The sequence below is a fragment of the Paralichthys olivaceus genome, chromosome 12 (assembly GCF_024713975.1).
Source record: "Paralichthys olivaceus isolate ysfri-2021 chromosome 12, ASM2471397v2, whole genome shotgun sequence".
Classification (NCBI taxonomy): domain Eukaryota; kingdom Metazoa; phylum Chordata; class Actinopteri; order Pleuronectiformes; family Paralichthyidae; genus Paralichthys; species Paralichthys olivaceus.
The window spans coordinates 1,432,410-1,444,434 of NC_091104.1; the positions used below are offsets into that span (position 1 = coordinate 1,432,410).

At 40.2% G+C, this 12,025-nt stretch overlaps 1 protein-coding gene across 2 annotated transcripts in view; it reads left to right on the top strand.

Annotated features, from left to right (window-relative positions):
* The window catches only part of dicer1 (dicer 1, ribonuclease type III), an 81,372-nt gene extending 69,816 nt beyond the window's left edge, over window positions 1–11,556 (top strand). For both annotated transcript variants that reach the window (XM_020103070.2, XM_069536436.1), the window contains one exon: window positions 5,776–11,556. In XM_020103070.2, the coding sequence (XP_019958629.1) occupies window positions 5,776–5,938 (163 nt within the window). In that variant the 3' untranslated portion in view covers window positions 5,939–11,556. The remainder of the gene's footprint in view (window positions 1–5,775) is intronic.
* The last annotated feature ends 469 nt before the right edge of the window (window positions 11,557–12,025 follow it).

The window sequence follows — 12,025 nt, forward strand, 5'->3', positions numbered from 1 at the left end:
ACCTGCAGCATCACCTGAGTCTTTTCTGAAATATTTATACAGAGATCCCCTCAGGCTTTCGGCTTCTTCCTCTCTTTTTCTCCTTTCTTTTTTTTTTTGGGCTCCAGACTTGTGCATGTTGAATCGACTTGCGCAGCGCGCACTGACCACTAATGGAATGATGTCGTCTTTTTTCTTCTCCAAAGACCAAACCATTTTGGCATAGGGGTGATAGGGGGTTATTGGCCGTTTTTTCAAGGGCAATGAAGGCAAACAATCTAGGAGTCATTAATTGAATGCAAATAAAGCACTTTTCTTCTCTAAATCAACACATTTTGAAGTATACATACAATAATTAATCCCAACTTCATGGGGGTCCAGTTATGGGCCCCCCTCATTCCAGGGACAGTCCAGGGCCCGGGACAACGTACCCGTTTGTCCCCCCCTGTCAGCGGGCCTGTGTGCGGGCTAAAGGTCAAGGTTAATTTATGTTTCTTGTTAGTTACTTGGCAGTTCCTACTTAGTTATGGAGAATCATGAATCACTCTTTTAAAGAGAAGCAAGTCACACCTACAGTATTGGTGTAGTTATATGTGGCTGTTTGATGGAATGTCATCATCTACACCTGTCCAGGAGTGTCGTCTCACCTTGCAGAGCCTGAAATATATGACAGCGCAGACAATTAAAGCCCCTTGGTCAATGTCTGTTTTGGGGCCAGTTTGAGTCATTTACATGAAATTAACAGTTATTCAGTAGTTTCAAAGTGAGGCACTCCATAGTTTCTGCAGACTTTATCTGCCTGGCCTCCTAGTATAAAGTCTGTAGAAATCCAGAAGAAGTTGATGTGTGAACACATACAACATACCGATGAAGATGTCAAGAGAGTCTGTTGAGAGCTGACAACCGGCTGCTCCACCTCTAGTCTGAATAATGCAGAGGATTTGATGCTGTTGTGCATGTGGGAAAGGCAAACTCTGTTGCCAATTCTCCTGATTTAACCCAGAGGTCATGTTTGAAAATCGCTCTGTTGAGCATGTTTGGGAAACTTTGGATTGCCGTTTACAACAGCGGGTTCCAATTCCGGCCAATATCCATTCCATAGCAATTGAAGAGTGAACCAATATTCCACAGGCCGCAATCAATTGTTTCAATGAACAAAAATAAGGAAATAAGCCTTTTGTTTGCATAGAGGACATCTTAAAGGTCCAGTGTGTAAGATTTAGGTGAAAGGGAACTATTGGCAGACATTGAATGTAGAATAATCCTTGTGATGTTTTCACTAGTTGGTTTCATCTGAATTGTATGAACTGTAATTTTATTTACCCCAGAAAAGGTCCCTTATATTTAAATACTTTATATTTACATTGAGGGGGTCCTCTCTACGGAGGCCGCCATGTTTTTTACATTAGTCCAGACTGGACAAAGTAAACACCTTTTGAGTTTTTATGACAACTGAAGGCTGCCACAGGTTATTTTTCATGTTTGGAAGGAGAGGGTGGGGTGAGGGGTGTTCAGCTGCAACATGCAACTTCAACACTCAATATCAATCAATTCTACACATTGTACCTTTAAATCTTTTACTTCAATTCAAGAAAAACTGGAGCGTTGTGAGAGTTAGGTTGACGTTATATGTATTGGTCTGTAAATAGTTGGAATAAAAGGATGGGAAAATGAATAAACTGTAAAAATGGTTGTTGATCTTGTAAAATCCAAATCCCAGGTCGACGAGCTCTGGGGTGTTTGCCTTAACATGATTGTAAATCATGACTAAATAAGTATGGCTGGAAAATGTTCAAAGGTTTTTATTGTCATCTGCACAACAGATAAAGCGTACATGTTTGCAATGAAAATCTTAAATCTCAGGCACCTCAAGCAACTCGACATGCAAGTGTCATAAAATAAGATAAGAGTAACTAAAAATACAATAACATACACTAGTGCAAATGAAACAAATGATAGACACTTAAAATGGAAAAGTGAGAGCTTGGGAGTGTGTATAACATGTCCATGTTGTTCTGATGGCATTAGTGCAGCAAAAATGTAAGTTATACTGAATTTATAAAGTCAAAAGTTAAACGTGGAGAAAATGTCGGGATTGTGTCAAATCAAAACCTGGGTTTTTCTGCAGTTGAGGTGAATAAAGTTCCTTGGGCCTGTACTATGAAGCAAGTTCAACATTCTCATTATATCTTGAGTATGACATCACAGATATCACAGCAGTGCATCGATTGGCAGCACTTTTTTTGTGAAATTTGGGGTTCAGCATATTGCCCAAGGACACTTCAGCATGCAGATGGGGAAGAGTGAAACTGCCCACTTCTGGTGGGAGGATGACCACTCTACTCCTCAGCCACAGCCACCCAATATGTGATAGAGAAAATGCTGCATATAGATATACTGTCTGAATATGTGTGTGAATGATTTGTAATGTGAAGCTTTTTGAGTGGTCATCAAGATTAGAAAAAGTGCTACACAAGTACAGTGAAGCATTATCTGGTTTCTGTGAACCTAAAATTGGTTGTCCTGAATAACCTGTGCTACACAGTAAATTATCAACTGTCTCTTGAGTTGTTAATTGTATTGACAGACAAAAGTGACAGACAAGACAATGAAATATAAATAAAATATTTAGGATTGAAACGAACCACTCAAAATTGTCAATTAACACAAATGTTTATTATTAAATATTTTTGCACTGTCTGGTGACAATGAACAACCTATTAGGTAGGGGTGGGGGAAATTTCAGATTTTTAGATGCATCGCGATTTGGACGTGGACGATTCTGAATCGATTCACAAACGTCCAAATTTCGATAATTTAAATAAAGTAATACAGATGGTTCTAAAATGCAGAACTAAGAGGCGCGGTACGCGTCATCACCGGGACACTATGGGGAGCGCACCTGCAGCGAACACGCTGCACAGAGAAAAACAAACATAATGGCTGACCGCAGCTACTCATCTCGCCGTGAGATACGAACAGCTCCGTGTGGAAACACTTCGGCTTCTACAACGTTGAAGGCAGAAGCGAACTGGGCAAGAGCCACGTTATATACATCATACATACATCAGTTTTTGTGAGGACATGTGTGTGCCCACCAAGACCTTCCGCACATACAACAACAACAAACCCTGGTTCACTGCAAAACTCAGGCAGCTCCGTCAAGCCAAGGAGGAGGCCTACAGAAGTGGGGACAGAGTCCTGTACAACCAGGCCAGAAACACACTGACGACCGAGGTGAAAGCAGCTAAGAGGACCTACGCTGGAAAGATCAGAAACAGCCTTTCAGGCAACGATCCACCCCTCATGTTTCAAAGTCTCCACAATAATCCCGGTCCCCAAGAAACCCACCATTACAGGACTAAATTACTTCAGGCCTGTCGCCCTCACGTCTGAAGTCATGAAGTCCTTCGAGACACTGGTAATGTCGCACCTGAAGGACATCACAGACCCCCTGTTGCCCCCCCTGCAGTTTGCCTACCGGGCAAACAGGTCAGTGGATGATGCTGTCAACATGGGAGTGCACTACATCCTGCAACACCTCGACTCTGCAGGGACGTACACCCGGATCCTGTTTGTGGACTTCAGTTCGGCGGTCGATACCATTGTTCCAGACATCCTCCACACCGAGCTCCACCAGCTAACTGTGCCCTCCTCCACCTGTCAGTGGATTAGAAACTTCCTGACTGACAGGAAGCAGCAGGTGAGGTTGGGGAGCATCACATCCAGCACCCGGACTATCAGCACTGGCGCCCCCCAGGGGTGTGTGCTCTCCCCACTGCTCTTCTCCCTTTACACCGATGACTCCACCTCTAAAGACCCGTCTGTTAAACTCCTGAAATTTGCAGACAACACAACGATCATCGGCCTCACCCAGGACGGTGACAAGTCTGCTTACAGACAGGAGGTTGAACGCCTGGTCTGCTGGTGTGGTCAGAACAATCTGGAGCTGAACACACTCAAAACTGTGGAGATGACAGTGGACTTTAGGAGACGCTCCCCCACTCTGCTGCCCATCACCATCAACTCTGTGACTGCTGTTGAAAACTTCAAGTTTCTGGGCTCCACAATCTCCCGGGACCTGAAGTGGGAGACCAACACAGTCACCATCATCAAAAAGGCCCAGCAGAGGTAGTACATCCTGCGCCAGCTCAGGAAGCTCAACCTGCCTAAGGAACTGCTGCAATTCTACTCTACCATCATTCAGTCTGTTCTCTGCTCCTCAATCACTGTTTGGTTTGGATCGGCCACAAAACAGGAAAAGAACAGACTGCAACGGACAATAAGGACTGCAGAGAAAATTATTGGTGTCAGCCTGCCCTCCATCCAGGACCTGTACCTGACCAGAGTCAGGAAAGGGACAGGTAACATCTCTGCTGACCCATCACACCCTGGGTACAAACTGTTTAAACTTCTCCCCTCCGGTAGACGCTACAGAACACTATACGCCAAAACATCCAGTTATAAGAACAGCTTTTTCCCTCAGGCTGTCTCTGTGTCAAACAGCTAAAACCGGACTCAAATATCAGTAACATCACCTGTAATATATCTGTACATACCAATATAGTTTACACACTGTATATGTGTATTTATTATTTCATCCTTGCACTATGCACCATTTGCACCAACTATTTAGCTTTTTTGTACATGTACATAGCTTTTGTTTTGTTATTGTCTTTTGTCCTTGTTCATCTCTGTTTGTTTGTTTTATAAACTTTTGTACTAAGAGAACAAAGAAAAACCTGAGTCAAATTCCTCGTGTGTGTTCACATACCTGGCAATAAAAGCAATTCTGATATGTAAGCTGTGTCGCACTAAAATAAAATACTTTGGCAACATAACAAACATGAGAAGCCATGTAACTCGATTCCACCCGACAGAGGAGAGATGGCACGCTGTTGTTGCTGCAACTAGACCAGAGAACAATCGAGGAAGCAATTAGACAGCTGCCACCCACATCAGAAAAGGGGAAGCGAATTACGAAGGCCATTGCGGCATTTATTTCCAAGGATTTGTGTCCGTATTCCGTCGTGGAAAATCAGGGATTTCGAGCACTTCTGCATACATTGAAGCCCAGATACAGCATCCCATCCCGATTCTACAACTGTATTGCACAAACTTTGTTTACATTTTTCTTAAATGTTTATAAGGACACATTTTAATTTTTGTGATTCAAGATACCTGTTACCTTTGGTTCTGTACAACGAAGTTGTAACTTTCCAGTTTGCATGCATTTCCATTAGTTTAATAAAATATAATGGAATTGAATTCAACTCTTGTTTCTTATTATAAATGCACTGTTTTTAAAAATGGCAAGTGATGAATGTTTATTTAGTGAGACAAAAAGAAATGTGAAAAAGTGCATCATTATACATAAATTAAAGATGCATGAATAATCGTTTTATAATCGAATCGTAGCCCCTGAATCGTAATCGTAATCGAATCATGAGGTGCCCAAAGATTCCCACCCCTACTATTAGGAATGTAGTAAGTAATATAAGACTGTTTCAGAGAGAGAGAAGTGGAAAATATCAGGAGGTTGAACTGATTAAAATGTTCAATCATAATCATGGAAAATATTAGTTTGTTTATTTTGCTAAACAAACATATGATTTAGCTTAACTAAATAAACACCTTACTTTGTCACAATTTTTATTTTGGAGTGGATACAAAAAGTGAACACATAGACCCCAATAAAACCATTTCACTGATCTATAAAAATATCTATTGCTCTGTATTATTTCTCACTTTTTATATCTGTTGTCTGAAACCCTGTTTCCTTCCCTCTGTTTGCAGCCCTGCAGAGAGAACATATGATGGAAAGGTGCGAGTGACGGTGGAGGTAGTTGGCAAGGGCAAGTTTAAAGGAGTTGGCCGCAGTTACCGGATCGCCAAGTCAGCAGCGGCAAGACGAGCTCTGCGCAGCCTCAAAGCCAATCAACCTCAGGTCAATAACTGAGCTCCTCCTCCTAGCTCAGTATTAGCACCTAAGCTATTGACACTACAGAAGAAAACGCGACATCGACTTCCCATCACAGACTGATGCAAGCCCTGTATCTTCAGCCTGCAATGGCACAGTCAGGGCAACTGTGTGAAGATGCAACAAAAGAAGCAGACTGAGCTCACAACAGACAGAACAGTGGCTCCCTTACATTTTAGTTTTTTCTTTTTTTTTTTTTGCGCCAGCACAATCTTTACTTTCCTTCTATTTTGTGTAATCACATGAATACTTTATTAACATTTAGTTAATTTCAAAAAAAAAAAGGTTAGGTCACAGTATCCTATTTCTCAGTTTTTTTGTTAACTTTTATGTCAGTGATTTGAGACTTATGCTTATTGTGTAGTATTAGACTGTACATAGTATAATCAAATTGTAAATCAAAGTAGGTAAGAACAAAAAATAAAAACAAAAACTAAACTCCTCAGCCTCTGCACTAGTGCCAATCAGTTTAGAAGTGGTTTTTAAACGCTAATGGCAGACATGGCTAACAGAGACCTCTGTCGGAAATCTGTCTTGGGTATTCTAAATGGTATTTTTAATAATTTTTGCACTTATTAGAATCTGTTATATTGACAACTGTCTGGTTACACTGACACCAAAATCATATTTGTAGCCGATAAATATATATATAAAAATATATAAAAATTTAAAATGCGTAAATGATATTCTTGTCTTTGATGCTAAAACTCACCCTCATACTGCAAGATGGATAGGGATTTCAACATTCCCAGTTACTGTACTTTTAATTCATTTTTAACTGCACTTGGGGTTGCATGTTCTTGTAGCTTAGGTATAAACCATGGGATGGCTTCTATAAATGTTCTATGGATATATCTAAAGTGAGTGAAAGCAGCATTAGATGTCTGTGGCGTTATGTTAGGAATTTGGCATAACATGTTTTTGATATCAAGAATGGATGGAATTGAACTATTAATTCTTACGCACTAAATGACTTTCCATGGAGCAACTCATTCAGTTTTGATCTAAAAAAAAAAGACATATCACATATAAAATATGCTGCAACATTTTCTACAAATTGGTTACTAGAATCTTTAGGAATACAGCAAATTCATTTCAACACACTTTTGTTCCTCAAATCCCATACCAACCAAAGCTATAGCAGATTTGATACTTTAAGGCTTAATTCAATTCCTAGGGATAAGGATACCAGCCTTTTTTTTCTGACAAGTTTTGCCTCTCACTAAATGTCTTTTATTTTTTATCAATAAGCCCTTTTTTCACTTGAATACCTCAGTTAATTGCATGCATTTTCTTTTCAGATTTATTTTGTTTGGTGCTATGTTTTTGTATTAAGCTTGAATTTCTCATCTTTTTGCACTGTAACTATAATACCTCTTTATTATACTTTATTAATCTGTTTGATTTGATTGATCCTGTTTGTCAACCTTCAATCTGTAAAAGATTTGATTATTTCTTGAGGGGATATAGGAAATGTATTCGCTGCACGTAAGCCTAACTCTTTCAGCTCTTTTGGCTAATAGTGTTGTCAAGAGAAAATCTTTTTTTGAATTCTGTGTTAATTGAACAGAATTAATCTATCAGATGAGGGTCAGTGCTTGTAGAAGTAATCAGATTGCACTCTTAAATGTTAAATATACTACAAAAAAAATAGGCAGAGTGGAAAAGACTTTTGGTTTTTCTTCCAATCTATGTTTATAAATTAGAGTTTGGCAGTTATATAGTTATATATATAGTTATGTTGTTCCTTAAGTGTGTTACAGCAATGTTAAATCTAATTCACAGTCACATATTCCTACCGCAATACTTCTACCTCAAAGGACAGTGCGCTCAGTGCTCATTTATGACAAAACTGCTATTCAGTTTTGTGAGTGATGGTGACAGAAGTTAGTCTGCTTCCTGTGATAACCATCTACATCACATATACAGTATACAACAGACATCTGGTTGTCTAAGACTGGGTTTTAATCATACTGAGCATTGACTACACACTTCATGAATGAAAAAAATTATCGTAATTGTATGTTTTAGATACAGCTAAAAATGAACATGGCTATACTTAATCCAGGAACACAGTTGACTCAATTATTAAAAAAGACAAACTGAATGTTGTTAAACTGTCCAAAAGTTGCTAAACAACCAGGCAGAACTAGGTTCCTCTATTGGTAATTATCTGTGGCTTATTTGATAAATTGCAAATAAGTGATTTCACTTGATGTATCAGTTAAATATAATATTGAATTTAGGTGATAGGGGACCTTGAACTTGCTATATTGTTTTTTTATTAGTCTGAGGGGCAGCACATCTAGCTCTAAACAGAAAACTGGCAATATTATCCACCTGTTAAAAATAGTCTTTACTCTGTTTAGCTCAGTGTTTCTTTCCTGAAAACTGCTGCTGCTGGAAACCAGGTTGATGAGAGTAGACTTGGCAAATTTTAGTTTCTAGGACTTCATGGTGAATATCCCTTGTATGTTTGAGGGTCTCCTGCACAATTTAGGTTACCAACTGCCAATAGATGTTAATAGATATGTTAACAGCAGATGTTAGGGACATAACCTCAGTTGTGCACCTTAGCATCATCAAGCGTTTTGGCTTTGTAATCAACTATCTTGTGGCCCAGTTGGGATAATTCCTCCTGATCCAAAGCAATTGGCTGCATTGTTCTGCAATGTGTGTTGTTTCTTTTATGGTCTGGCAAAGGGCTTGTCCATGGATCCCCAGATCTTTGAGCAACATGATAGTGGATTTGCAATTAAACTCCTGCAGCCAACCTCCACAGGGCAAACTATTGCGTTCCAGCCAAATTGCTCTGCCTCAAATGCCAAGCCTACATATTGCAGCCTTTTCCTCTCATTCACTTCTTCAACAGCATCCTTCCAAGGTACTGTGAATTATATGACGCGCAAGGTGTTGGACCAAAGAATCAGGTCTGGTCTTAGGGTGGAGGTGACGATATGTGATGGAACTGTAAGCTGCTGGTCAACGTCCACCAACATTTCCCAGTCTCTGGACTCTGAGAGGGTCATTTCCAGCCTTATTTTGGTGCATTTAAATTCCTCTACAAACTTTAGATAGGCAGCTGGAGGATGTGGTGTCCATACAGGCTTAGACATCTTGTGACTCCTAACCACTTTCTCACATAGGAGTTGATGATTCTCTCCATTTTCACAACTCTTGTGAAGGGAAAGTTGAACGCTATAAGTGGCCACATCAGTCAGGGTAACAGGCCTAACTGTAAGCACCAGAGCTTTAGTGAGCCAGGAAGTCGGGAGTGGTCGACATCCTTAAGGCTGCTGCTGATGACATCCTGCTTCAGATGCTGGACCTGCTTGCAGTCTTTGAGGCTTGCACCGCAGCATCTTATAAGATTCCTCAGTCACTGTTGGAATGGGTTCTCTATTAATGTAAAACCTATGGTCTAATCTCTTACCTATGATTATTGAGATGCTTCTTGATTTTGATGGATTAATCCTCATTCTGGAGCATGTGATTTCTTCAAGTTTCCCTAGGAACAGTCTTGTGCATGGTGCTGGCGTGGTCAGTTGTCATGCCATCCATGTAGGCCCTGATTAGTGTTAAGCGAACCCGACTTTTGTCGCTAGTAACCATTTTTGAAGCTCTGATCACCTTCATTGCCAGGGTAAGCACTGGTGGGGAGATTGTGCAGCCATTCATGATGCCCACATCTGGAAGCTGCCATATGGTGGCAAAATCTGGTGTGAAGCAGAATTGCAGATCTTCAAAGATTAAAGATTAAGATTCCTTTTTATTGCCCCACAATCATGCACACACAGCACTACATGCAACATGGGGAAATTTGACCTCTACATTTAACCCATCCATGTGAACACAGCACACACGGAACACAATACACACAGTGACCACACGGAGCAGTGGGCATCCATGAAGGCGCCCGGGAAGCAATTGGGGGGTTCGGTGCCTTGCTCAAGGGCACCTCGGCAGTGCCCAGGAGGTGAACTGGCACCTCTCCAACTACCAGTCCACCTTGACATGAACCGGCCACCCTCCGGTTCCCAAGCCAAGTTTCTATGGACTGAGCTACTGACTCCCAAAATAGGCTTTAACCAAATTTATGATGGGTTCTGGTAAGAAGTCGAAAGCAGCCCACAGTGCCCACTATGTGATACTCACCCATAGCTTATGAAGATCAAGGAAGATGACATGTAGATGTCTCTTCTCACTCTTGTCTGAGTGGATGCTATTGTGTTCTAAGCGTCCAGAGAATCTTTGAATTTAAGCTTTTTGGACCGATGTTTCCACCAGCTTGTTTTCCACTAGATAGCTTGTCGAAGTGGGCCGAAATTGGCTAATCTTTGAGGAGGATGCCTCCTCTTTTGGAATCAGTACTCCTCCAGCTCTGTCCCAAGCTTTGGGTATAATTTGTTTCACCCGTCCCACTCATTAAATAAACGTAGAACATCAGGAGCATTCTTATATACCCTATACGGGATACCGTTCGAGCCTGGGGTAGATGTTGCTCTTGCCCGTCTCACTGTGTTCACCACCTTCCATTTCGGAGGGCTAAGCGTTCTGGTTGCTCAATGGGTGGGATATCAGATGGAATTGCTACCGGATCATATCTCTTTGGATCAGAGTGTGTTTTATCCAGGTGCTCTTCTAAGTCCTGCTACGAGGTCCTCAGGGTTCCTCCCTTCTTTGTGAGGAAGAAAGATTTCACAAACTTGAAGGAGTCTTGAAAGAAACGTGTTCTTGCTCTTTCTTTTCTGAGCTGTTTTGCTCACCTCAAGGTTGTCAGTCAGCTTTTGACTTTCTCCTGGAGTATGTTAACAATAATAAAGTAAATCTAAAATGAACTAAAAAATACACATAGTTCTGTGGAGCTGGAGGGAAATGGTATTTAAGTCACTGAGTGTACCTTTTGTATGACACTTAATTGATGAATGGTTTTTAAATTAAGTAGTTATTTATGCAGTTATATGGTTATTACTCGGGGCCTTATGTTGTGTAACTTAGAATCTACTTTTAAAGCCTTTATTATTCTATTTAATATTGTGCTCACAGGGTCCATATTGTTAAATGAGTGTCAGTCATGTTTGTAATTTGCAACAGTTTATTTCAATTAAGCCAGATACAGCATATTTTGGTCCTGTTTTCAAAATCTTTGGCCTGTGCCAAAGGACCAGCAGACTAGCAACTTGGGCTGGACCCAATCACCAAGTGATAACCTGAGTCTCAGTTTGGTCTGTATATAAGAATACAGAATACAAAACATAAGAATAATATTTTAACTAACTGGAAAAAAATACTTATCAAGACTAGGAACAACTATTTTTGACATGACAATGATATTTAAATTTATAGTTCCTGTATTTGCGTTCATGTTGTAGTTTTAAAACTTCACTTCAGTAAGCTCATCTTTTTAATTCAGAAAGCATGAATTGTCTTTTATTCTTTGTTGGGGCAGCTGAATTTCTCTGATATCATTTTTGGTCTTGAAGAAACCATGGGAGTCTTAAAGTTTGAATTTTTTAAATCTTTTTCAGTTACTGCATGAAACTTCGGTACATTAAGGCATTTCCCAGTTTGAGATGAATAAAGTACATCTATCCATCTATCCGTCTATCCATGTTTGTCTGTTAGTCTCTCTCTCTCTCACAAATGGAGTGCAATCTCTCATGACTTCTCAAGCAGGTGTCTGACCCTCTTAAGTTTAAATAAATCAACCTGCTGTTTAATTTCTTCATTAGTCTAGGACATTATCAGACTTAAGATTCTGGGTGAAAATGGCCCACCAGTCACACACCCTCTAATATCTCAGTCTAACTCACAACACACAATTGTCCGGGAGGGACGGAGATTAAGTTATTTTTAAAAGAATGTTAAATCAAAAGTATGGTGCCACACCCATTCTATTTTTTGTTTGGGATGAAAATACGGTTCACAAATAATCTTGTCAGCCTCATGTGGCATCAATATCCAGCTCTTACTTTTTTCTTCATGTTTTTCTTCTTTGAGGAATGCTGAAGTTGAATTACTCAGAGTGGACTACATTTTGTTGTACTGGCATGTTTTTTTTCTTCT